The 27891-nt window shown below is 40.2% G+C and overlaps 1 protein-coding gene across 3 annotated transcripts in view; it reads left to right on the forward strand.

The window, feature by feature from the left end:
- The window catches only part of SH3GL3 (SH3 domain containing GRB2 like 3, endophilin A3), a 57998-nt gene that overhangs the window by 11004 nt on the left and 19103 nt on the right, over nt 1-27891 (forward strand). Inside the window, exon 3 of one of the 3 annotated variants that reach the window (XM_042039656.1) lies at nt 473-552. The exons of 1 other annotated variant lie outside the window; for it this stretch is intronic. In XM_042039656.1, the coding sequence (XP_041895590.1) occupies nt 473-552 (80 nt within the window). Of the gene's footprint in view, nt 1-472; nt 553-3867; nt 4008-27891 lie in introns of those variants that run through there. One more of the 3 variants, XM_042039658.1, reaches the window with a different exon arrangement.

Genomic DNA, 27891 nt, shown 5'->3' on the forward strand with positions numbered 1-27891 from the left:
TCTGCTGCTGGCATTGCTTTTGCAGTGTCAGCTCCCAAGTTTGTTGTGTGACACCTGTAAAATAATGAAATGGATGACATTTGGGACCAATTTCACCAAGTGTTCTAGTCCTTTGGATTTCACTCTGGAACACTATGTTATATATTACTTCATTTGCTTGAGTCAAAACTTAAGCGTGTCAATTCAGTTTAGTAATCCCCTCTTTGTTCTAGAATTGTCGAATTGGATGAATCTGAGCCTACTTTATTTTGAAGGCTTTCTACAAGTTTGCTCTTGTAGAATGGGTTATTGGCTAATTGTTCTTTCAAATGGCATATTTTTCCTAGAGGATCATCTTTTCCAAATGCTTGTTTTCTACACAATAAGTTTCTAATATATTCTCCTCCTGTGACCAAAAAACACAGCCTATTGCCACAGTTTTGACAACTAACATGAAAACTAACCAGGTAATTGGCCCTGTCATTACATACAGAGAATCCTTACAGACCATTAATGGATATCACATCATGTCTGAGAGTCTTGCTCACTGTAGTTGCTCTTATCCTGGATCAGGTGAGTACATCCAAAGTCTCCTAATGCCTTGTGTTGAAATGTATTGCATGATAAGCTGATGCACAGTAATTTATCTTTTCCTTAAGGCTTAAATATTAAAAAAAAAGTGCTTTAATAAAGTAGTCAGCGTGGCCCAGAATCAAATACAATAGAATTTCATCACAAACTCATCTTTCCTCCCCTTTTTGATGTTTCTTTTAAGGCAGTAACCACTAAAGACCCAGATTGTATTTCAATGACAGTTTTCATTATTTTTAAGACATTCAAACGAATGTGGATGGAGTTGGCTTCAAATTCCAAGTAATTTCAAATGCTAAGATGCCTCTAGGTAATTTAAACAATATTTCTAGTTTATGATTTGTTTGTAGTAAGATGATTTGTTCATTGAAAACCAAACACCTTAGAGATTGTTTGCCAAATCCTTAGATGGAGTTTCTGCTGACAGTGTTTTTTCCATAGTATTAGCCATACTGAAATGCAAGTGAATTATAAATTTAACCATTTATCCACGAGTCTATCTTGTTTGAATTTCACAGGACCCATTTTCAAGCACAGTTCTCCCATGTAAGCAGGCAGTGCATATTTTCTAGTCACTACCTTGATCTGAACCCAGTTAGGAGTTCTCAGTTTGCACAAATTTCATTGTCCATTTTAGCACACCTGATTCAGTAAAATATTGGAGCCATTATGGATTCCTCTCATGCACTTAATGTTTCCTGAGTAGTGGAGCTGTAATTGTTGTTTAAATACACAGACATCTGGAACTTTTGCCCTGAAGGCCCCCTTTGTGAAGTATTTTTCACTCTGCCCTTGTGTTACTATGCCCTGACCTCTTCTACTTGTAACAGTTACCTTTAAGAGAAGCTTTTTTACCATTGCATCAGCATTTATCTGAACCACTTCCCATTTTTTTGTAGTATTTCTCATTTCCCTCATTTTGCAGACTAAATCACTAACTTTGCATAAAACTTAAGGATTATCACCCAGCAAATTCCAATCCTTTTTTTCCATGAGATCTAACTATGTGATTATAAAGCCTTCCAACATTCCTTAGCCACTTTGTATTACTGACTCCAAGCTATAACTTTTACTTGTATCTGAACTGAGTACCTGTGTCTTTCAGGTTGCCTCCACCAAGTCATTAACACCTGGACTATTCAAGCTGGCTCGTTAATTAGGTTTTCACCTTGTCTGTGTCATTGAGCAATTAGGCTTTGAAGTGAAATTTCCACAGGGCATTTCCCACTTGCAAATTCTTGTATCACTTCAGCAGAGACAACATGGCTACTATCCTTGGGCTACAAGCAGGATTAAAAAAAAAAGTTGTAGGCATACAGCCTTATTAAAGTTCTTTATCTAATCCAATTTTACAGCTAAGAGCAACAGCAACTCCCTAATCCATTCATTCCCTTCCACAGCGATTTATTTCAAACCCCTTCCTTCTTTGCTCTGGTCCAGCCATTCTTAAAGGCGAAGATTAGCCAATGCTGCCTTCTCTCCCTAATTCCATAGTACAGTAAGAGCTTGCTTTAGTTCCTTTTATGGAGCTCCAGTATCTTCGTTTAGACCTTATTTCCTCACCTGAGGTGTCTACAAATGTGTCGCTAATTTAAGCCATACCTAATTTGGCCCTGGCAGTTAACATCTTGCTGCCAGTTTCAATTAGGGAGGAGAAACAACTGCTGAAATCAGGTGTCTGAGGTGTAATCATATTTACTTGTAAGGAGGCCGAAAAAGCTCTTTCCCTAGACACAGGTGGCACCAGATAGCATGGTGATTGCTGGCTTCTTTCAAACATTTCCAAAAACCTTCCAGAGCAAATGCTGACTGGTGCTCTCCTCTTTGCTTTCTCTTCTGTCTCTTCTACAGAGAGTCCTTTGTCAAGTAATATCCAGATGCTTAACTCATTAATGTGTTTGTCTTTACACTTAATTTCTTAGTGGTATAATAACTTTTTCTAAAAAGTGCGAACAGCGATTCCTTTCTCCCAATTTACAATATGAAAATCACTCTCAAAGTTCTTATATTTTTTTCTTCTTTGCTATTCTAAAGAAGTAACTATAACACACTCTGGAAATGCCTTTCTTTTTCTTCTTTGCTATTCTAAAGAAGTAATTATAACACACTCTGGAAATGCCTTTCTCTCCCAACCCAATCAAAATGCAGTGAGCATGACAGTGAGTGACAGAGAGCCCTGCTGCAGCCAGCAAAGCTTATTTCTGAACTGCTCCCCAGGTCCCTGCATAAGTTTCAGCTGAATCATAACTCCCAAGTATCCTTACAGCCAGGATCAAGCAGCATTATCACAGAGCTTATCTTCCCCAGAATCTAAGCGTCGCTTGGAAGTGCTTTCCCATGAAGGCAGAACCACATCTCCAGTTTATATCAGCACATTCCTGATACACAGTCGTATTTCAGTATATAACCAATCAATCCCTCATATAACAACCAACCAACCAACTAAAACATCCTTTCAGCAGAGCTCTTTCTAGTCCATCTGCTCCTCTGAGTGAGAGACTGTGCCCTTTGGAGCCCTGAGCAGCATCGCTGCAGGTTTGGAATCACACTACCAAGTGGATTTTGTTCTGGTGCACAGCACCAACCAGGTGTGTTCTGGACTACTACAAGAGCTTTCATGTTTTAAGAGCTATAATTAAATTACTACCTACAATAATAGACCTGAGGTTAATGAGCTCAGCTAGAGATGCTACGTTGAACCACAAGAAATGAGACAGACCCATTATGAGACGTTTTCAGCCTTATTAGACATAAGACAGATGGAACCAGGCAGCTGACTGGCCTTTTGGTGCTCGGGCAGCGTTCCCTGCCAGCGGGATGCCCCGTGGGTGCCCGGGCGGTGCTCCCCGCGGGCAGAGTGCCCCGTAGGGACCCGGGCGGTGCTCCCCGCGGGCAGAGTGCCCCGTGGGTGCCCGGTGGGTGCTCCCCGTGGGTGCGGTGCCCCGTGGGTGCTCCCCGTGGGTGTTCCCCGTGGGTGCCCGGTGGGTGCTCCCCGTGGGTGCTCCCCGTGGGTGCGGTGCCCCGTGGGTGCTCCCCGTGGGTGCTCCCCGTGGGTGCGGTGCCCCGTGGGTGCGGTGCTCCCCGTGGGTGCCCCGTGGGTTCCCGTCCCCCCGCCCGGCTCCCGCCGCTGTCTCCATGCGACAGCGCACCGTGGGCGTCTTCCAGCGCTTCATTTGCATAACCCCGCGAGTGGCCAATGGGCGGGCGCCGCTGCCGCTGTCATTTGCATGCGGCCGGGCGGTGGCCAATGGGGCGGCGGCGGCCGGGCGCGCGGAGGGCGATGCTCCCGGCGGCGCGCGGAGGGCGCAGCGAGAGGCCGGGCCGGGCGCGGGGACCTGCCGGGACCTGGCGGCCCTGGGCCCGGGCGGCCGCGGGGCAGCGGCGGCTCGAACATGTCGGTGGCGGGGCTCAAGAAGCAGTTTCACAAAGCCAGCCAGGTACGGGGAGCGGCGGGGCCCGGGCGGGCTTTGCTGTTGATGGGCGGTTCGCCCAGCGTTCGCTCCCGCACGGCGCGGCGGATGCCTCCTCCGTCTGTGGCAGCATCACCCTGGCATCTCCGGGGAGTGTTTCCTTCAGCGTTACCTCCGGGTTCTTTGCCTGTGTTTTTGCCTGTCAGCTTCTTGTGTTGTTCTCACAAGAGAAGGTTCCCCGTTCCATTCTTTTGCTTGGGGCTTCATGTCTTTACTGATTAACAATTGTTATTTAGTGATGGGTTCGTGTTCGTGTTTTGAGGCCTCAGTTAAAGCTACAGCCTGTAGGGTAGCAGCTTTCCCTTAAAGAGTTCATTGTTTTAATCTTCCACAAATTGCTGGTTTATTATCCTACCTGGAATGCCATGTATTTGTCCTGTAGAGGGTATCAGATGCTTCTAGAGTTTTCCCTCCTTTTCTAGATGCTGTACCCTTATCTTCTCTAGAGTGAATCTTCATCTTCTCCTGATCCCTTTATCTCTTTTCTCTGTTAAATGTGCTTTGCTTTAATAGTTTAGCTGGTTTCTTTTAAGAGAGAAACACCTTTCTGCCAAGCAGGTAGACTGGTTGCATTCCACGGCAGGATGGTGCCAGCGCAAAACCCCGCATTGATGCGGGGCTTCAGGATGTGGCTGCGGTGGGATTCTTCCACTGAAGGTTTTTGGAAGTCTCAGCTGCTTTGCTTGCTCATTCCACGTCAAAGAGATCTGTATTTGTGTTGGCTGTCATTAATGATAATGGTAATATCGAAATTAACCTGTAACCTATTCAGTCAAATCCGACAGCTGCTCGTCTTGGTGAGAGTGAAGAAAATAAAGGTTCATTGAATGCTTGGCTGTCGTCTTTCTAGGCCTTCCTTCAGCTCTGTAGCTTGTCAGCAGCCCAAGTGCAGAATCTGCACTTCGTTTGGATACAGAGATGCTAAATATTTGTATCTAATGTTTCAGTAGTGTGCTCTCTTTCGTGGAATGTACTGATCCTGAAAAATGTTGTGAATTGGTATCTTTTAGTTAACTTTCTCTGTTCTTTTGAGAAAATGCTCGATCTGCAGGGCAAAGAAATCCAAGGACAAGTTATTAAAGATTTTTGGCTTGTTTTGCATTTGACATGCTGGTAAGTGATGCAGCCTTTGCTGTGGTAAGCTTGTAACTCAAGATGCAGAAGATACTTAACTGAGGAAGTTTGAGAGGTAACCACAAGAGTCATCTTGTCTTGCAATTAGTAACAGTGCAGGTTACTTAATCCTGCTCAGATGTCAGGTAAACAAACAAACAAAAAAGGTTGGATGGGATCTGATAAAGGTAGTAATAATGGCAGAAAGGAACTGTAGGATATATTGAATTTGACCACATTTATTGGAAAGTTGTGGTATGACTTCCAGTATTCAATACAGTGAGGAACTGCAATGCATAAGAATATTCTTCTTCTCAGGGTCAAAAGTAACGTTTTGACTCATTTTCAAATGTAGAACTCAGCAAGAAATTTTTTATCAGTTGATTGAAAAAGTCTGTTGTTATGGACAGAAATACTGCTTACTAGGAAATTAAAGTCCAGGAATAAGATACTTTTTTTTTTTTTTTTTTTGCTACATGAGGTAACATAAGACACTTCTTAGGAGCTCATTCTGTAAGAATTCAGATGAGATGTTGGGCAAAATAGTAGTGGAAAATAACAGAAGAAATAACATATATCTATAGTGGATCAAAACACCCATGTCTAAACAATGAAACTGCTTATCTCTGACACACAGAGGCACAGTCATGCCTAGGTGTGTAAAGTTGTTGAACTGACAAAAGTAAGGTGGAACATGAAAAGTGGAAATACTGGGATTCCATCTTTTAGAAGAATTCTTTTACAAAGTGCTAAAGCAAGCAAATGCAGAGCATGAGAGGTATTTCTCTACAGAAGATTTGTTACATTTCCAAGTACTGTGGGATCACTTAAGGAGACACAGACCTTTGTGTATTGAGTGGCTGAGAGATGCCAATGGTAACTGTTAACAGCAGAGACAGGCATTGCTTGGGGAAAGAATGAAATTAATTCCTTTAGTATTCCCAAAGGAGAATGGGGGCAGATGACAAAAACTGGCAAATGTCCCAGAGGACATTGAGGAATACTGGAGGGAATGAGACTTGTGCCAGGGCATGTGATTAAGGAATAATATTTGAAAGCTGACAGAACCTAAGGACAAAAAATTTGAAGGCTGAAGCAAGTGTATTAAGACAGTCTGTATTTAACAGTTCATTCAGAAATGTGAATAAATATCAAAAAAGTGACAAGATCCATATATATACTGTGTCCATGCTAAAATAGACTTCTGTTCCATAAATAAACTACAGTTCTAAAGGAAATGTAGAGTAGTATTGATGTAGAGTATAAAAAGATTAAGTAAAATAAAATAAATGGAGTTATGGAATAATTCTGCTTACTCCTACTGAACCACTGAACTTTTTTGCAAAAGAACTGCATTTCAGTTTTGTTGTTGTAAAAGGCCTGCCTCTTCTGTGTGTCTTTGTGTACAGGTTTTTCATTGACTGGTGGTGATCACCTTTGTGTGTAGGCTTAAATTCTAAGTGCAGGAGTCCAGGAGAAAAGCAAAAATTATGATTTTATACATGCAGTTGAGGTTTCTGGAATGTTTGTCTGGTGCTTGTCAGCTTGGTTTGTCTGAAGTTACAGTTAAGTAAATGAGTGTTTGCTTTATGAAAGGTCAGCAGCTAACTTTTTATGGTCACTAACACCCTTGCCAAAATCAGGCATGACACGCTATTGCAAACTTGGTTGGTGTAGTAAAAAGTCACCATGGGTCTGTCTGTTTGCAATCCAGTAATTCACAAGAAGTGTTCTGATGGTTTTCCCCTAGAATTTTTTACCCAATTGTATTTTTTTTCCCATTGAAAATTGCATGTGTTTGTTGTTCTTCACCGAAGTGTCTGGTAGTGAGATCTAGGAAAGAACTCTTGTGTTACAGTATCTGTTGAAATTGCCGCAGGGAGATCTGGACCCCAGGGGCAGTAGGGGTCTTAGCTGTTTTTCTGTACATTCCAATATATAAAGCTGCAGTGCTACTCCCTTGTCTGTCCCCTAATGATTGCTTCCCCTGGTGTCACAGGATGGATAGACCCAAAGCTTGGATGTGTCTCAAAGTTTCTGTGTCTGTTATGTAGTGATAATACCCTTCACGTTATTAGAATTTTCTTTACTATGCTTTCTGCTTACTAGGTTGTAAGTTTAAATTGAAGTTCTTTAATTGAAAGTGGACTGCAATGAGGATCACTTCCTTTCTCTCCATTAAATATCAGTGATGATTCCTTGAGTATAACTCATTTGACTAATGAAATACCAAGCAGAACCCATGAAGTGTCTTACCAGCTCTCACTGGCTGATAAGCAAGGCCAGGCTGTTTCTTAAAGCTGATTAACTCATGTGCAACTCCCATGAAATTCAGCTTTTTTTTTTTTTTTTTAGAATATATTTTCAAATATAATTTTTTAAATTAACTTTCGTGGAGTTGTGTTTGCAGTGAGAGTTTGTGTCCTGTCGCTTTCAGCCTCTGCCAGATCTGATCTGTTTTCCTGTTTTCGATTTGAAAGCGTTTGATGTAGGTGTGTGTATCTCTGCCTGCTGGTTCTGCAGCCCTTGTTCTCGTGGTGGCTGTGCATGTGGGATAACCCAGGTGGTGGAAGGACTGCATCTTCTGGTGCATACTGGGAGTATTTTTAGAGTTTAGAAAAGCAGGAGGCACAGAGAGTGAATAAGAAAGCCTTAATAGGTGTCAGACGCATTTCTGATTTCTGCTGTGCTCTAAAACCACAGCCAGGTGAGGATCTCTGTGTAAAGATGTGGGATTTTTCGAAGTACTTGGAGGCTGGCGAGCTCAGAACCTCACTCCCCTAGGCTGTTTTGAAAGCTCAGCCACGATACTGGCATAGGAAATCTGCTGTTGAGTTTGAATTCACACTTATAAAATATTTTTTTAATTAATTGTAGCTGAAGGCTGTGTATAGAAGCAGTTTCACTCTCAACAGCTTATTCATATTGTATTTCTTGGGCTTAGTTTCTCAGAGCTAGTGGAAAGTAAGGCTTTTCTGAGGAAACACAACTACCAATATTCACAACTATTGTGAATACCTTATTTGTAATGGGATCATCAACAGCTACTGTAGCCTCTGCAGGCTGGGTTCTTAAACCTTCTCCTATTGTCAGTGGAGAAAGAAAGGCTCCAAGAGAATGTGAATCAGGAGCTGGTTCTATTGTCTATAGATAGAGCTTAAGGGGGAACAGATTTTCTAACCAAAACAACCAAAACCTGTTACTACTTTTTTTTGCTTTCTGAAAATTATTTAACCCAGTGTAATAAATGTATAAATAATACGCTCTGTTTTAATTTCTTATGTATCCTGAGTGGCATTTCTCTTTTCAAGTGCTGCAATTTTTTTAGCAATTTTTAAAAAGCCTTTTACTGTTTTTTAATAGTTTTTATACTTTCAGCTATCACTAACAGTTGCAGGGATGCTGCTTCATACCTCCCAGATTTCTGCTTTTGCTCCTTTAATTTATGTGGCATTTTAATCCAGTCTGTTGGAGTGAAAACCAGCTCAGAATCAAGACCACCTTGTTCCCCAGACAGAATAAGTTGTGCGATTGGATTTTGTTGTTAGGTTATTTGGGCTGATAGTGGTGTTTTTCGGTTTTTTTGTTCTCTTGACTATTTTTCTTCTCTGTTATGTTGTAGATACTAGCCCAGACATAATATTTAAGCCTTTTTAAAGTCTGTGTTGACACTGAGTTAATACACAAAAGCTTCAGTTACACAAGTGCTTGATAGCAAAGGAAGTCCTTTGGTAAACTTTATACAAAGAGAACCTGATCCTGACAGTAAGACATGAAAGGAAACTTTATTGCCTACACGCAGCTATATTTATTTCCCAGGACTATAAGCTGTTGCCATACAGTCTGTTAGAGATACTGTCCTTTAACAGCCAGTGTGAACTGGGCATGATAAATCCATGACAGTAGTAGAGAGAAAGCTTCTGTCCTATTCCTACATTTTATTAGATAATTGGATTTACTTTTCTTCAAATCTTACAGAATTGTGGAAGAAGAACAGTGGTGAAAAGGACATTAGAATTTAGTTTCTATTTTGAAAGAAATGATTATACTACTTCTGCTTCTTATCAGCTGCTAAGGTAGCCTGCCAGTAAGGCAGAAGTGTAGCAAAAAGAAACTGTAAGTGTTTCAGTCAGCATATGGACAAGTTAGCAGAAGGTAGAGGTCATGTGCTCTGCAGCTTTTAACAATGCAGCTCTCAGAGCCTGCAATAGAGGGATCATAATGCAGTAAATTGGAAACCTAGCAGAGATGCAGCTGCAATTTGGAAGGAGGTTATTTATATTTTACACATAAAATATTTATATATGAAAGTCTGAATGGCATTGCAATAGAGAGTGGCATAATAGAGTGGGAGCTGAACTTTCTCCTTGAATTCATCTCCTTTTATAGCTTCTTGGCTTTGCTGTAGAGTTTTGCACAGGCATCCTGAAAGTCGAGTGAGAGCTGGCACTCCATCCCAAGCTCCTGCTGTTGCCTGAGTCACTGCGGCACATGCTGGGTAATACATCGCAGTGCAGGCTCCTGAGAATCCTGCAATGCTGAAAAACAAACAGCCAAGTGAAGCACAGCAGCAGCACTGCATTGACATTTTTTCAGCAGCACTTGGTGTTACCTGAAGTTGCAGTGCAACCACTTTCTCTAAACACATATGTAATTCAAATATAAAATGCATCCCATTCTCCACAGCTTCTGTAAAAACCATATAGACCCCAGACTTGGTCTTATAATGATATTGTTAAGGACAAGTTCTTCTGTTTACGTTAATGCCACTTTCACCCTGGTTTATTGCCACAGTCTAGTTCTGTATTGTGCTGAGTTCTCACTGTTGGTCTCTTTTCTGTTCGTGAAAGGCACTGCTGGAGTTTTATGACTAGTTGAGAATTGAAGATGCAGGTTTTAACAATGCTTTTCACAAGTCCACTTAGAAAAGGGCTATTCAAATTTCAGGTTACACCTTCAATTCGATTTTCGAGAGCCCCAGTGTCCTATCACTGTGTACCTGTTTCTGTTACCAAAGTTATTAAGAGTTATATGCCTTGATGGGAGAATATACCAGTTAATTTCCTGCAGCATCTCAGATAGCAGCAGCTGTGCATGTGAAACACAAAAATAACTTGGCCTTACATACTTTCTATTCAAAGGACAATGCCAAGCCTCTGAGGAGAATCAATTCTGTTTCTTTGCTAGCCTAATTAAGGTGCATTTTTGATACTGTACTTGTTTTTAATGAACTGTAATGACTACAGTGAAATTAGTCAACTGAACATGACTTAAGAATCCAGGACTCAAAGGAAATCAGGGGGTTCTAAAATTCTGTTTTCTAAGAGTGCCAGTGTTTCTGTTCTTGTGCAGTCAGGTTACAGATCGAAGGTGAAAAAGTGGGGAAAATATTTTTTAATTATTTTCTTAACCAAGCAAAAAAGAAATATAAAAACCAAGTATTAGTGGTCCTAGGTAGTAACAGCCCCTTTATTCCCTGTGAGTCTGTTGCAAATGCTAGTAGGTCTTAGTGCTCTCACTCTTTTTCTTGCAGATGCAAATGAATATGGTACTAGAAAGCGACCTGAGTTCAAGGATAAGGAGCTAGTCAGTGGCAGAACCAAAAGCAGATTATGTGCTTCCAGACTATTGATGCAATGTCCAGTTGCTGTGGGTTTTAAAAAAAAAAAAAATTGTTTTTAAAATTTATTTTGCATATGTATCAATAAATGCAAAATGTAGATATGAGTTCGGATTAAAGTTTCCGAATAAATGTGATGTAATTTCACTGACTCAAAGTTCAGCAAGGTTGAACACGGTATTTTCAGTTACCTTTACTGTATTTAATACCCCTCTGGAATGAGCAATCAGTCTTTTAGAAACTGGGATTTTCAGGTAATGGTATCTCCTCAGCAGAAAACAGTGGGGGCGTGTGTCTGTGTGTGTGTGTGTGAAATGTACTTGGTGCCATAAACAAAATGTTGGATTGGGGGTCAAAAAGTCAGTGTTCTGCTTCAAAATTATGATTTTGCCTTTTGCAATCCTGTTGAGAGAGCTAGAAAGTGAAATATGGTGCCTGTGCCATCTGTATGGGCAGAGAATGTCACAAACGTGGGAACGCTTTGTCTTTCATTCCCGCAGGGAGCGTAGCACCTGCCAGCTTGGCATCTGGGTCACAAAAGATGTGTGCAGGGTGAGGGGGGAAGGAGACCCATTAAATGAGGAAATAGGTAATCAAAGACTGTAACCTTTCATCAATTCAGAACCAGCAGTTCCAGTCTGCTCTTTTGAAATTTCTTCCAAAGAAAGTAATATTTTTAAAGATGTTAGGATGAATTCCGTGTGTGGTGTGATCTGCTTGGATGACTGCCTGAGGCACTGGAACACAGCAACTGTTACTTACCTTTAACTGTTTATCATTTTATGGCTTTAGCTTCTGAATAACCCCTACTTGTTCTTTCCCCTGTACATTGTAGTAACCACCTAGGATTCAAAGGGCCATATCCACTGCTTTGTTTTGTATGGAGAATGCAAGAATCATGGCATTTTCATTCTGAATTTGATGATTAAGAGTTTTACTTCAGTGATCTCTTCAGCTGTGATTAAAGGTTCCTGTTTCATGGGACTAGGCTTGTCTTGCTACTGATGGATGTACTGCCTTTTTTGTAGGAATTTCTTGCTGCAGAGCCCTGTGCCCCCACAGAGGGGGACAGAGCCCTTTGACCTCATTTGCACCAGTGCTTTATAGCTCATTGGGGAATTCTGCAGAGGTCTGTGTTCTGTGTGTAAATTATTCTTGGAAATTATTTCAGTTTTCTCTGTCATATGTTTAATTTGATAACAATGGAAGTCAATTCTATGTGCATGCTGAGGGAAGTTTCTGTCCCCATGGATGAAGTCAGCGGTGCATTTCTGCACTGCTGCTCTTACTACTAGAAAGAATTGTGCTTTGTGGAGATGTCTTTCCAGTGTGTGTCTTTCTCAGAAATGGAGCTGAGGAGACCTGTTATCCCCAGTTGTATTGGAGTTTGTGGTGTTGTGTGTAACAGTGTCTTCCTTCCTAAAACCACTGGCATATTTTGAAATGGAGTTACGAAAATAAGGCAAAAATGTACAGTGACTTCCTCTCCAAACTAGTCATGGTGAACAAAGTGATGAAATAATGGTTGTGAGGGATTTTTTCTTCACTTTTCACTCTGATACATGGAGGTTTTCTAGTAAGTGAGTGAAAGGAGCAGGGATTATTACAAACTTTCAGATACATTAAAGTGCTTGAGACTTGTTTGTTCCATTTAGGTTTTCCAACTCTTGATGAGCACAGGTTGCATTAGCAAAGAGCGAGCTATCTTAAGTCCTTTCTTTTTTCCCATGGGTAGTATTTCTAAGGGCCTCCATGGATTCTAGCTAAGTCAGCAGCACTGCTGGAAGCACGTTGATGGATTTTTCAAAATATTTGAGGAATGAGACTTTTAAGGCCATTAAAAATTCAGTTGCATTTGTAGCAGACCCAGGAACTGGAAGCATGTTGCTTCACAGTGCTCTGATGCTGGGTGTGAACTTCGACTTGGGAAAACTGTGAACTAAAATGCCTTAAAAAAAAAGAAAAAGAAAGAAACAAATAAACAAGAAGCCTCTCAAAGAGTGCAGACAATATGCTTGTTGATTCAAAGGGAAAGTGCACAATCCACGTACAGCAGAACCAGGTGGATTGCTTTGAGTAGCAAGTAATGGGGGCTGACTGTGTGGCAGAAGAATGTGGGTGTTTCACACTGTACCAAAAGCACAGGAAACTACAGGACTGGCAGCTTAGATAAGTAGGAATGATGCCATTTAAATCAAAATAATGTGCAGTAAAAAGTAAGGATATGAGAAGGAGTTCTCAGTCTGTTTTATATTGATTTAAAATTCACACAGCTCGTCTAAGTGCTAAAACATGTAAGCAGCAGTTTAATAATATTGAAGGACAAATTTCTAACTTGAATATGTGGAATGGAGTTGTGTAAGAATTACTGTCTGGAAAGTAGTTTCTGAAAGGGCAATAAACAGATTATTTGTCATTTTTCATGCATAAAAAGCAGACTTGCTGATAAACATGCAGAAGTGATGATGAGAAATAGCATGCTAATGTGAGGAGAAGTTAATTCCAAAGCGAATCAACTTAAAATTACAGTTTTGACTGTCAGTGTATCTGGCTGTGTACAGCTTCTGTTGAGAGTCTTGTTCTGCTTCCTCTGCACAGCTGTAGTGGATGATCTTGACCACATTTTTGCTGGTAATGGATTCACTAAAACTGTCACTTTAAACTATGGCACTGCCAAGGAAGTTTTTACTTTAGATAAATAGTTGTATAGTAACTTTTAAAACTAATACTTCTAAATATTTGCAACGTATCTTTTAGTGTTAGCAGCTCTTGGACTTCGACAGATTTAAAAATATTTGGCCCAAATACATAAGCTTTGAGCTTAAAGCTGTAAGTCACTGTTAAAAATGCCCTCATCTTGTCTATGTTATTTCTCCTGTAGCTGGTCCGTGCTTGTGCTTAAAACTATTTGCGAAGTAATTACTGAGACTCAGATAAACTGCTTTGGTGTTGAATGTATAATGAATAGGTCTGACTTAAGGAAAGGTGATGTGAACATATTCTGGCTTTACAGAAATCAGAATTAGGTTATCCATTACTTTTTCCTGCTCTTTGACAGGGCTCTTTGACATCGGTTGTGTCAAGTGATCCTGCTAATCGTGCGTGTGGGCGCTGAGGATGTGTAGTGCTTGGTGTCCTGATAACGTGGTCCAATGTATTCAGCCTTAAAAAAAAAACTCGAACTTTTAGATCAACTGATTTTTGTTTAAATGGATTTTCAGTAAAGTCATGGAATAAGCAGAAATCTCTGGTGGTGGAAATGCAGGAGGGCAATTGGGTAGTCATGAATTATGCAGAACATTACCCATGTTTTAAGAAGTAAATAATATTTACATGTTTTAAGGATTTTGATTTCCTGTTCTGCATATGCAGGCTATGATTGATGTGTTGCTTGATCTCTCCTATTTGACAAACTAGGATTTTTTTCTTTGTTTCAAATGGTGTAAAAGAAATACCAACAATAGCATGTTACTCTAGTGGGAAAATGGTGCATTTGGCTATTCTATAGCAACTCTAACAAAGTCAGACTTCATGCAGGACCCAGCTACAGGGTACCACGCTAATCCATTAAGTTGTAAAATACTTGCACAGCTTTACATCCATGGATAGTTCTGTGACTGTTGATGTGCTGAAAGCTGACTAGACCCTCCTGAGTTCAGGACTGTGCTGCAATCAGTGATGTATTTAATGTTAACTTTTGCAAGAGGAAGTGGGAGCCATCTTCCTGAATAAGATAGGGTAGTTTAACCTGAGAAAAGAGTGAAGGATCCAGTTTCTGGGTTTAATTCCAGGGCATTGTGCTGGAACTGGTCACATAATGTTCTGGGAACATGAAGTGTATTCAATTCCTCTTAGGAGCTATGAATCAGAGTAGTGCTCTCTTCCAGAACTATGACTGACAATACGCCAACATTCTCTAGAACAGAGCATAGATTTTCACTAGACTGAGTGGCAATGGTAGCTGTCATATGAAGAGAGCAGAAATGAATTGACCAGTACTGAATGGGCAAGGTAATGTAAAGCTTACTGATTTAGGGCATAGAGGTCATTAAAGAGGTCAGAGCATCTCACTGTACACACACCTTTTCACTGCCTGTGCAGGTACAATGTTTCTGCAGTCAGCTTTAACAGCTGGATGCCATCAGATGCAGGATGAAGTTGCATGGTAGCTTGCATCACCCTAAATCTAGGCTGTGGTAGCCTTGCTCTACCTTCAGGGTAAAGTCCTGTCCACCTGCTTGAGTTAGCTCTGGGTGCTTGTGTGATCACACACACTAAGCTGTTAAAGGCAGCTTATCTGTCTCAGAATCAACCCAGCTCCAGTGTGTGAGCAGCTTTCAGGTGGATTAACCCACTGAAGAGCTCACAGCACACAAGAGTCACTACTACCAGTACAAGGGAAATGGAGGGAATGTCTCAACAGGGATGAAAAGGATTTAGAGAAGGCTAAGCAGCTGTGGAAAAGTACCTTAATGATTATTAGAATGTTTTGTTCGCAGAGTAGAATAAACTCTGCTTTGCAAGGGATTTGTATCTCATTGACATTCTGAGTGATGAGCCAACAAGGAATCTCTGCTACCAGCTCACCCTGGGTTAATGGTGACTGTTGTGATAATGATAATATATCATGTGAGGGCAAAAAGATCTATCCCTAATCCTGCAGGCCTGGAATCCAAACAGGATGGCTGAGTGGTTTAAGTGAAACGGTGATCAACCTGGATGTGGGTAAAAGGAGTGTTCCTGGTGAAAGCAGCACCTCAAGCCACAGTGAGATCTGAGAGTCTTCAGCCTGACTTCAGTGAAAGACTGAGAATGCTGTTGAAGGAGAGAGGAAACACATTTCTTCAGTGGAGGAAAGAGTGCCTTTATTTCAACCAAGAGGAGTATCTGGGGAAGGAAGTTCTGCTTAGCTGGAGTAAGCACTAGTGTGACAAATGATGTACAACAGAGACACAAGGCAGGGTGAAGTTGTCAAAGGATGTTAAAGGTAGCAAGAGGCAAGCTAATCAGTAAAAAATAAGTGTGGTGTAACTTCTCATGTTCTCTCAATACTCTGGACAAAACAGAACGTTTTGAGGGACTTCCTTGACAATTACTTATTAGCATCTGTAAAAGCAATTTTTAAATACAGTCATGAGAGACATCCAATATAGAAACATCTTAAATGACACTGGAGTGAGGAGTAAGAAGATAATATGAAAGGTTCTCATATTACTTGTAAAGGAAGTGTGTAAAGGGGTTGTTTAAATCTCTGATTTTAAGGGTTTTGGTTTGTAGTATAATCACCCTTTCCCATCTTTGCAGTGGGTATATATGAGTGTATCAAAAGGAAGCCACGCCTTCCTTACAAGCACAGAGAACAACTTCAGAAAGGGGGATTGTTCTAAGGCCAAATGAGAATGGTATTGCTGCCAAGTGAAATTTTGCACTGGGAACCTGTGGAGGGAGGAAGAAGTGTTAATGTGGTAACAGCCAGTGGAATGCATGCAGTGTGTAACTTGTCGTTCACAGCTCCAGCTCCTCTCCATGCAGAGGAAACAGGATGAAATATTGCCCAGTTGTACCTGAAACAAGATGCTGAAAGAGAGTCAGAAAATGGTTCTGACAGGCACTGAGGTGCTGCTTGTCCTGGTCACCCTGGGAAGGACGGGTTGTCTCTGTGGGATGCACCCACTACTTCTAGTTGTCTGCAGTGCTCATGCACATTCTGTCTCTATATTGGCTGGACAAGCAACTGCCAAATAGACCATAGTTTAGAATAAAAATCCCCAAAATTTACTTTTCAAAGAAATTCAGAATTTTTTTTTTAAACGAGAGTTCGGAACTGAGTGAAAAGTCAGTGAAATTGAAAAATGAGGAAGGATAATCACTACAGGTATCTTTTTATGGCCCTTTGATGGCTTTACATTTCTCTTTTTAGGGTATGCTCACTTTCACAAACAAGATTTTAAACAGATTAGGGAACAGTATTTTAGATTTGCAAAATGAAATATGGAAGTAAAAGTGTGATTCTGTGAGCATGGAGATTCATGGTTTCAGGTATGTCATTGTTCTTGGCTATTTGAGCTCTCACATCAATTAATTTAAATTACTGTCAGAGACATTGATGTAATCAGGTTTTCTCATTAAAAGTACTTGTATCTTCTCTTCTGAGAAGTGGACAGTCTTGAGTCTGACACTGTTACATTTTTTTGAGTAGGCTTGCAGAACAAATAATGTGTCTGTGTCCTAGATAGGTTAGTTTATTACATTTGAATTCTTACAAAGATGTTTTCCCTTAGAGATGGGTACAATAACGGTGACTTTGAATTTCCTGATCTATAAATGCATGTGTCAGCATCAGTGTTGAGTTCTTTAGGAAACAGTGGAGGTTTGTCAGGAAGAGTTCAAGGTTTTGCAGTACAAAGTAGTTTTTGTTGTACAATGTGTGTGCTGAAGAATAGCTGCAGCAGACAAGTCGGACTAAAATGCTCAGTAATAGCGTGACGTGTCACCGCCTGGTGCGAAATGAGTCACTCTCTATAGAGATGCAAAATCACATTATAGAGTCTAGAGTCGTGTACTTTATTCATATATGGACAAGACTGTCCTTTGTCCCTGATAATGGTTTTCTTCAATATCTGTATGTGTCTAATTTAAGCCCACAGACAGCATTGCATTGGTGTATGTACCATCTCCTGCTGGCGATCTGTTTGATTCGTGCCATTTGCCTCCATTTTCTCAGGGTTCTGTATCTTACTCTCCTTTTTCTATACTTTTTCAGATTTGATTAAAGACTGAGTATAGTTGTCAAACTGGAGCGACTGTTTTGTCATATGTAGAAATACTGGCCTCAGAGCTGTATTTGTTTGGGCTTGCTTCAGAACAATTGTTTATGTTCTGACTGAACAGTTGCAATAAATAGGAAAGATCATTCAGTGCTGCTTGGAAAGATCACATTTGAAGTCATCAAAGGGCAGTGGGAAATGTTTCTGTGCAGAGAATTGGAATAAGTGTGGAGAGAGCATGAGAGAGTTACTGGAGCTCCATGGTTTACGCAATGGCATAGAGATGAAGGCTTTGTTTAGGAATATGATTTTTCTTGTTGAAATGTGTCTGGATTTTGCCACAAATTGGATTTATAGGCAAGGAGGAGTAGGCAGTGTGTAGGTAACTTGAAAAACTGCCATGAGATGGACGCAGTTTCTGGAACATACTTCTCAGTGTTTTTGTTGTTTCCAAAGTTCAGTAACTGCCAAGGGCATCAAATGTAAAAGCACAGTGGTTTAGAAGTGCCTATGTGAAGCCTGTGTTTCTTACTTTTTCATCCCACTGGTGTGGTCAAACAGAGTGAAAATTGCAGTGTTACTGGGTGTACTCAGCCTGTGTGGGTACCTGGGAAGGATGCCAAGTCTGATAGGGATTTCAAGTTTAAAGCACTTAAGACTAGATCACAATCACAATGTGTCTCAGAATTACAGAACTAGAAGCAGCAGCTGTGCCCAAGTTCAGCTGGTTTAAGAGCCTGTAGGACCTGGAGGTAAAAGTCCAAATTCAGGATAATGATATTACTGCAGTAGATTGTCTGGGTAAGTTAATAACAAGTTCCATTAATCACTAGGTGGTCCAGCTCATTTGTGAGAGGCTATGGGGGAGCAGAGGGGGAAGAATTGTGTTTGAATTGTTCTTTATTGGAGTTCAAGTCCTTTGGCCAGAATGGCCTGGAATAGCAGGCGCTGGGCCACTGCTGTTGAGATGCTGTTCTAGGTCTCTGTGGCTGGAATCAAGCTTCTGCTTTGTGACAGCTGCTCTTCTTCCCTTCAAATGTACAACTCATTTCCTTTCACATTGTTCAGGGGCTCATGTTTAAACTCTGTGCTAATGGTTAAAAAGAATGAGGAATGCCTGTAAATAGGAAGGGGAGAAAGCTGCTCTATGTTATGGGGAAGAGATAAAAGGCACATTTTACAGCTACAGTTGAGGGTCCCTCCATAATGATCTGCATGTGATTACTGATTGCTTAATATTTTTCTGTCAAAAAACTTAGTAAAGAAAATTATCTCAAATACTGTATGCATTGTAAGAGAAAGGACTTAGCCTTTTAGGTTTATTAAGTGGTGGAATACATTCCTTTAAACATTTCTGCTAGAATTACATTAAACATTCTGTATGCTTCCAACTCATGGGTTTAATGTTACCTGGTAGAGCTGTAGGTCTCACTTGAAGCTTAAATCAAAAAGTGTTTTGCTGCTGAAGGCAGGAGGAGACTCAAGTCCCATTTAAAAAATGGTTTAATACATGCTGATGACATTTTGTCTAAGTGACAGATTTCTAATCAAAAGCCTCTACTCTTGCAGGTGGTTTAGAACCAAGGTGTGTTGCATTTTCTGAGCCTGGCACTCAGTGTGCTTCATAAGCCATTTGATGAGTAGTTGTTCACAGTCAGTGCAAGTGGTGATGCTTATCTGGTGTGTTCTTAAATGCCCCTGCATCTGTGGGAAAGTGCTTTTGCAATTTAAAGGCAGAAGGTTAAATTTAATGAAATGTGGAGTCATAAAGGGTGCATATCAATGTGATAGAAAACAAACCTGATAGAAGGTGGCTTTTCAAGGAAAGGTTTATTGCAAGTCTCTTTGAAAGCAAAGGTAGCTTTTATCTCTTTCTGGCTGTTTTCTCCCTGCTCCTTTTGTTATTTTCTGTTTCTCAAAATAACAGCAAGTACATGATCTTGTCTGGGATGTTCTTTACAGTATTTCTGTCCTAGGACTCTATTCTTTTAACCTTGAGTTGAAATCATAAATTACCAGGATAAACCAGTCCTGTACTTTGATAAAAGAGCATGAGAGTGTACCAATAAATGACTCCTGAACAGAGCACTGAAGAGAACAAAAGTATATGCATGTCTTGATGGGAACAGAAAAGAGACACTAGCAGGGAAAAAGGAAGGAGGGGCTGGCTTGTGAGAGAGAATATTTAGGATGGAAGGTTGAGTGATTTTTATCATCTGTAGATGCACAAAGTAACTGGTCCTTCTGAAGTGTTTCATTTCCTGCCCAAGTATAATTTCTCTGCACAATTTATCAAGCCACTGCTCCTAGATGTGGGAACATTTTTTTTTTTACATTTATGCAGCAAAAAATGGAACAATAGCTGGACAATTCTTGGTCCCTCTGAGTTGGGCTTAGCGTTGGAACTATCACGATTAGACCTTTTTCTGGAAAAAGTGTGTGTGTGTGTATGAGATTTGCTCAGGTTTTGAGCAGGCCATACATCCAGCAGAGGTGGAGAGAAGTTATGTTAGAACAAAACTATGGAAACTGAAAGAAACATAAGGCAAAGAGGGGTAAGTGGGAATGAGGGGTGAGGCAACTGAGAGAAAAACAAACTAAATGGTAGCGGAAAGAGACTAAAATAGATGAAAAAAAGGTGCCAACGTTACTAGTGATTAGTAAATGAGGAGAAAACAACATTTCTCAGGATGCATGGCTTTCTTAACATGTCTGTGAGAGAGAAAACATACAAATCTTAGTAGAAGTACCCAAGGGATGGGCGAGAGTGACAGCTCTGCCCTCCTGGGCTGCAAGGTGAGGTGAGCACACCCAGGGCACTGCCAGGAAAACCTGATGCAGGAGGTGAGTGCCTTAACAGAGCTGACTGCCCCTGGCACAGAGCTGGGGGTAATACAGTCAGTGGTAAAGTGATTTCCTTGCTTTACCCTTCCCTGCTTGTTTCAGTTTTTGAGCACTGAGCCAAACTCTTCTATTTCTCAGTCTCAAAGACGATGATACCCTAACAAAGAGCAGGCTTTGTCCTGGTATTTGAACCTGTGGCATTGATTTAACCTTGATGGGATAGAGGAGCATCGGTTTCGCTGTCTCTCTCCCAGGAAGGCAAGCAGTGTTTGTACTACAGCCTTGCACGGGAGCTTCAGCAGTCTTTAAATTGTCACTGGGACCCTGGGAACCCAGCTGCTAGTGGCTGCTTAGGGATTGCTTTGAATTGCTACATCCCTTCTGGGGATATATTCCATTCCTGCACCTCTTCTCCACTGTCTGAACTGTGATGGTTGGTACAGCTTCAGGCCACGTCTCACCAGAGGCTCTGAAACTGGGATCCTCAGGCTAAAAGAAGAAATTGTAGCAAAATTCTTTGAAAATAGAGCTAAATTCAAATGGGCTCACAAATGAAATATAGGAATAGAAAGTGCTAATGTTTTAAATCGGACTCGGAATTAAGTTATTATGGAGCATTAAATGTGCTACTCATTCAAAAGCAGTGATTTCTGCCATGGTTTCCTTTAAAACTTCATTTTTGCAAACTCTGGCACTGATCATACAAGTGAGAGAAGTGCCAGCTTGAGCTAACTTTGCAAGTGCAGAGGACTGGGATTTGAGAAGTAAAAGGAGGCATGTAGTGGACTCCTGGCAGAAATCAGTGCATTCATTGCAGGAAAAAGAAAAAATGTAAAAAGTAAAAATGGAACTTTTTTCCCAGTAAAAAATGGGACTTCTGTGTATAATTTAATACTATTACATGTGCCTTTTGGGTAGGTAGGATTGCCTTTGCTTTGCAAATAATCATGCAGCGTTTCTTTGCAAAAGTGTATCTTTTCATTTGCTCTGACAGAGTGCTGCCAAGCCAGGAGCCTTCAATCTGAGCTTTGTTGTGCAAATCTGCCGTCTTTCTAGAGCACTCAAGTTTCTTTGTACTTTTTAAGCATCTAGCTTATTTTTGTGAAAAAAGTATTTGCTGATTGTCAGAATTCTTAATGCTGTTTGAAATGTGTTAGGCCACAGTGCTGTGGATCTTGCTGTGCACCTTGTAGTTTGCAAGGAAGTGATGGGTCCAAACGTGCACAGGTAACTCCACAGTCGAGCAATGGTTTAAATGTTGGCAATTTCTGTAGTGTTTTCTTTGTGGTAATTGGAGACCATACACAGAAGCTGCTCTAAACTCCATGTACCCTAAGGTTCTATGTTTTGGATGTATAGATTGATGAAGAATATAGATCGCTTATAGATCTATTGGATGTATAGACTGATTAAGAAAATACCCACAACCTATCTGGCAATTATATTTGAATATAAATAACAGAAGCCTTTGCTCTGCTGTGCCAGAAGAAACTCGAGGACAAAATATTTATTGAAAAGAAGACATTAAGTAATAGTAATGCAGTAGTAGTAGTTTAGCTGCTCTCAGCTGTTTATGACTAGAATCTGAAATGAAACAGAGCTTGTATCCTGGCAGTGTTGAGTCCTCTGTGCTTCTCTGATGAGTCTCTTGGGTTAGAATCTTAAGAAGTATTTACATGCCTAGAGATTTAGATAAGCACTTGGTGGGGTGTTCAAAAGCATCCAGGTCCCTAATACCTCTTGGCTTACTTAAGGGAATATGGGAGTGTGTATATGCACATGTGCGTGTGTATAAAAGCTGTTGATTAGTTCTATTATTTTGAAGAAAAATCATATCAAATTCAATAGGAAATAACATTCCATCCCAGTCTGCTGAGCCACTGAGTTACTTCACAAATACTGCTATGCTTGTATCTTCTTTTCCTATATATATTTTTTTTGTTTTATACTTGGTTTTCATTACTTGCTTGTATTACATTGCTTGTGTTTGTTGAAGCAAAGGGAAAAGTTGTTAATCTTTGGGCCTTCTGACCTGCATGGAAAAGAATGTCATTTGACTCATCATTTTTCAGAATTTAAGTGTTTCCACTCAAATTTTGAAAAACTGGAGCCATCGAGTCATATCTGTTTTAACTTGGAAAATAGATATGAACACTTTTCACTTTTCCACAGACTGTGTACAATAAAATCTTTCTTGCTTAGATTGTACACTCATCTTTTAATTTTTTGTGACAAAATCTGAAATTACATTCTCACAATAAATAATTTTCATTCTCATTATAAATAAATAGTGCAACTCAAAATTTGTGTCCCATAAACATAACTTTCCCTTGTTTTGCCTACTTAGAAGTATAGATAGAATATTTTATTTAAGACTGCATTCCTCAGGGCAAAAAGTGGAGATCTGGGACCCTAGCATTTTCATTTCAGAGTTAGCAGTTGCTTACTGTGTGGCCAAGGACAAGTCAGTTTAACCCAAATTCAAGTATTTAGTCTTTCAGTTCCTCTTCTACATTAATGTTGTATTAGGAGCTTGGATGTGTGGTTTCAGCCTGTATGCATTTGTTCCCCATATTTCCTGAAGCATCCAAAGCTATAGCAGTGGCTAAAAAATAGTTCTTGCTGAGAGCAAAAAATCTGGAATCCAGACAGGTGGAAAAGCAGCACACGTAGCATGGGCTTGCTTTTAATGAGACACTCGAGACCTTTGGAGTGTCACAGACAGGGTGAAGCTGTCCATTACATTATGAGGATAAAATATTCTGAAATATGCTAAGACTTTTCTCTTGCTTAGAGCAAGAGACAGCACCCTTCTCAATGTGCAGACTTCTTTGTAAGGCTAGATTGCACAGTCTGTATTTACACATACTTTGGCTGCATTTGGTTAATAAGGTTATTTTAAAAGGCTGCATGATTGTGTGCAGATGAGATCAGCTGGGTACAGGATTTTGAGTGTTGACTAAGCAACAGCAAGTGCCCAGCATTCCTGACCCTACTTAAAATTCTCTTGCTGGCATAGACTTACTTGTAGAACAACTTTAAGCGATATCAGAGCTAGAATTCAATGTCTGATGTTTCTGTTACTAAATTAATAAAAAAAACCTCCAAGCCAAGCCATATGTAATTTTGTGCCTAATTCTGGCAGAAAATTACATACAAGAAATACACTAGGAAGAGCACAGGAATCATGGGGTAAATTCTCAGTATTGCTGTCAAAGAAAGGAGATTAATTTTTTTTTTTAAACAGATATAGCAAATACCAAATTGATTAATAAATAATCTTTTGGTAGGTGTTATTATTGACTTTCATAAAATGCAGGACCATGTCTGGCATATTGGCCTGTTTTTACAGGTTCCTTAGTTGTTTAATGCCAAGTGCTTCATCTTACCTAATCAATTGTAGACCTTTTCTGAGAGCAAGAGGTGTTACTATGTCTTTTGCTGCTTTCCTGAGATGATGAGTTTCTAAAGTACATCCACAGAATTTTTCAATCTGTCAAGATCTTTAATGTACTCATGTCTGTTTCCTTTTTGTTTTCTTTCTTTTTCTTGAAAGAGCAGGAATCAAAAACTATTTAATGCATCCCGGCGTTCCTGTCAGCAGAAAGAATTGCAAGGATGCTGGGAATTAGAGCTGTGGTCAAACACCCACATCACAGACACTGCGTGGCAGATGTTTCTGTAAAGTCCTCATTAGCTTTGTTAAAATGGCCACCCTTCTCTTTTGAAAAATTTCTGTTGTGATAGTCCTCCCACATGGCAGAATCTTTTGTTTAGACTACGTAAAATCAGGCAGTTCAACTCGTAACACTCTAAACTACTTTTTTCCATCTATTTTTTTGGATTGTGTAAGTCCTTCCTCAAAAAAAGACACATTCCTCAACCAGCAACCATGTTTGTCATGTTCTTGGGCTCTGTGCCTTTTCCTTTTTCTTTGATGGGGTTTCCCAAGCAAAGGCTGTTGATTAAATACATTGACATGTACCCAGGTGTCTTCAGGAGTCTTTATTCATACAAGTTGTTCTAAGTTAGGAGAGTTCACACTAAATGGTACAGCACAAAAGAGTTGAAAGCAGCAGAAATTCTTGTCTGCCTTGGTGTGAGTGTCTCACTCAATCAGTGGGAAAGCAGAACCTCTGGCTGATGGGTTGGTGAGGGGATTTTGCTGAAAGACGTCTTGGCTTGTCTGAGAGGTGTATGTGGATTGCCTGCTGAAACTCCTCCATCAGTGGGGAGTGCTGTCATTGCTCAGTTTTCCTGTAGGTACCAGTGCTTGTAAGGGCTTTCTGGATCCCAGAATACAAGGATTGTGCTATTGGAGCTTCCTTTCTGAGTAGAACTGAGCTGCCACTTCTGAGCCTATGCCAGAGCTGTGCTGCAGCTGTTCATTGATTCTGTGTGAGAGCTGCAGGCCTTGCGTTCCCCGTGTCAATGGGCATTCTTCTCTGCAGGAGCATATGGGCACTTTTGATGGAGTGGCTCCAGTCCTGTTGATGCTGGCAGCTGGAGGGTTGGCTGTAGAGGTCTCAGCTGATTGCCTGGCTGGGCTTCTCTACACTTTGGGTCATGCTCAGCTGTGAAGAATTTGCTCCATGTTATTGAAAAATTGAATTGATTGAATAATAATGCTTGGCACAGATCTGCACGTGACCCTTTAACAGTGACATGCTCCATGCTGAGCTCATGTCACCCTGGCAGCTCACAGAACATCTCCATGTGGGAAAGATGTGTTTGGGGACGCCCTGGGATCTCCCTTCCCATGCAAGCCACGTTGCAAACACCTTTCTCTTCTATTCCTCTCCAGCTGCCATATCCTTGTGCTACTCAGTTCATCTAAAACTATCTATCATCTATTCCTAAAAATAGTCTGTGATCTTGTTGCTCCTGTTTGCCTGAGAAGTTACAAATAATAAAGGGCTCATAAATATTAGTGAGATAGGAATGTTCTTTGTGAATATAAACACTCTGGCAGTACTCTCATGCATTTCTTTAACTTTGTTTGTATGATTCAGAGATCTCTTGGTGGCAAAAGTATGTTTTGTTTCTTGGGAAACAGGCCCTTGAGATTCCTGATGTCCTTTAGATGGCCTGGGTTGTGGTGGTTTTTTTGGTTACATAAAAGAATTTCCTACCAAAAACAGGGCTCTGAAAAATGAGATGGGACTCAGGTTTTATATTTTGTAAGTTGTATGAAATTTTTAACATTAGAAAACATGTAAAAATTATTTTAATATTTATCTAGGTGTGTCTTTAAATGTAACACATTTCTCTGCATATACTTAAAATCCTTCCTATTTTACAAAAATAGTAATATTTTTGGTATTTTAATTTTGTTGGCTGCTGGGACAAGATTTGCTATTGGGTCCATCAGAAATCCCTAAGGAAGCTGATAGTGTGAGCATAGTCATGAGCTGTCTTTGAAGTACAAGCATGTCCTACAGTTCTTACTTTATGTTTCTACTTTAAATGTCTGAGAATAGAAATCTTCAGTGGAACACTAGGATGTGAATTCTCTGGCCATGGATGTAGTTTTCTGGAGTTCTTGTTCAGCTGCTTTTGGTAGGTAATGAATTGTGGGTGAATCATCCAATTTTATGCAACACTTCTTTGTTTCTCTGAATTTTTATAGAAATGTACTCTGCCATGGGTACTGACAGAATGCTGCTTGAATTTTGTATCTTCAATATGATTATAATTTTTAATGTGTTCATGTCTCACATAAATTCTAAAATACTATTAGATTTTATAATTATGTATGAACTGTTACCAAAACAGAAACCTGCACTTTCTTAAATACCTGTGTACAAGCATTGTTAAATTGTTAAATTTTATAGCACTTATGCAGCCATGGGAGCAATAACAAGTCTTTGACTTCTAGGGCACAGCTTCTTGCACACCATAATTTTTATTAATAGCAGTAGGACCCAATTCAGCTGCTTGATTCATTTTTTTAAAAAAACAACCCAGTTCCCTCTGCTGCTGTCAGAAATCTTTTCTACCATTTTACTTTGGTGCTTTGGGGAAATCTGTGCCACTGTTAGCTGAAAGTTTAGTAGAAGAAAAAGTTACAGAATACTTTCATGTGAAGGTGGTGGCTCTCTGAGCTTGACACTGAGGTGCTGAGCACTTGGGGCTTCATGCAGCAAAGCACTTCAGCACCTACTGAGGATGAACTTAAATGATTTGCTGGAGGTGAGCCAGAGTGCTCTGTATTTGTGTGACTGAAACATTTGCACTTTGTAGTAGACCCTCTATTTATTTTGGAGGGCAGAATAAATCTTTTTTTCTTTAAAGTACATCAGAGCAAGAGAATTTTTGTTTTCTTTGAAAACACAATATACTGAGGCGACTCAAGAGTTCCTGCCATCCTTTAGTGCTTAACCTCTAAAATGAGGGATTTGTATTTTCTCCAAAGCATTAGGATAGAATGAGCTGTGTCAGTGTAATTAAAAGAACAGGTCCAAGCACCAGTACACTTTTATAGTTTGGGTTTTTTCTTTATTGTTGTAGGGTATTCTAGGAGGAAATATCTGTTTAGGTATATATTACCCATTTTCATTTGCAGATGATTTTTGTACCCAAGGGCCAAGTACTGTGTTTCTTTAGGTTTTTTGTTAAGATCTGTATTTGAAAATGTGCATCTTAGGTTAGTTTCTCAGTGTGGGGCGCTTCTTTTTCTTCTGAGCATCCAGACCTTTAGAAAATCTCTAGAAGTCAATCACAGATGTGCCTATTAGCTGCCCATTCACCTAGTCAGAATATTTTATTCCTTTTTTTAAAGTATATTTTTCTATCATGGTGGCAAACTTTGTGCCAGCATGCACTCCTTTAAAGGTGTACTAAGATGCAAGACTTTAAGTAAGCTGTGTTGTAGGTACAAGTTCTTGTTGTAGGTACAAGTCTGCACTACATGAGCTAGTAGTAACCTTCTTTTTGAGCGTGGCAGTTAGCAATTTATATGAAATATAGCAATCAGGAAGGAAGTAAAACAAGTAATATACATAGCACTGTAGTAGAACGTGAAAGCACAAAACAGGGAATTACAGATATTTGAGGTTAAACTCCTTTTGATCTAGAAAAGAGGCTGAAATCTTGGTCTCTAATCTGATAGAGCATTCTGGAAGAGAACAAAGAGGAAAATCTCTCCCTTCCCTCAGGCGGTTGGACACTGCAAGGAGATTCAACTTTGCCTTGCCAGCCACCTTTTTCTTCCCTTTGTTTGTTACAGGCTTAAATAAGATTCTTGAGAAGGCTGTTAGCATTGTCACATTGCATTAAAGCAAATCAAGCACTTACATGGCTGCAGGGAAATCGCTGGAACTTTTAATGATTTATTAAGAGAAGCGTAACTATTATGTGTTAACCATGCTGGAATGTAGTATTTTGTACTCAGTACTGTATTTAAGATGTATTTAATGCATTTGTGCAGCTTGGCCCAGTTCTGTTTCTGTGGGAAATGGAGCCATACAGTTACATTATTTCCTGGCTCTCTGTGTGTTAACTTTGG

This window comes from Corvus kubaryi, unplaced genomic scaffold (assembly GCF_017639235.1).
Source record: "Corvus kubaryi isolate FWS band 111438036 unplaced genomic scaffold, C.kubaryi_AGA036_p1.0 37394, whole genome shotgun sequence".
In the NCBI taxonomy this organism is placed as follows: Eukaryota; Metazoa; Chordata; class Aves; order Passeriformes; family Corvidae; genus Corvus; species Corvus kubaryi.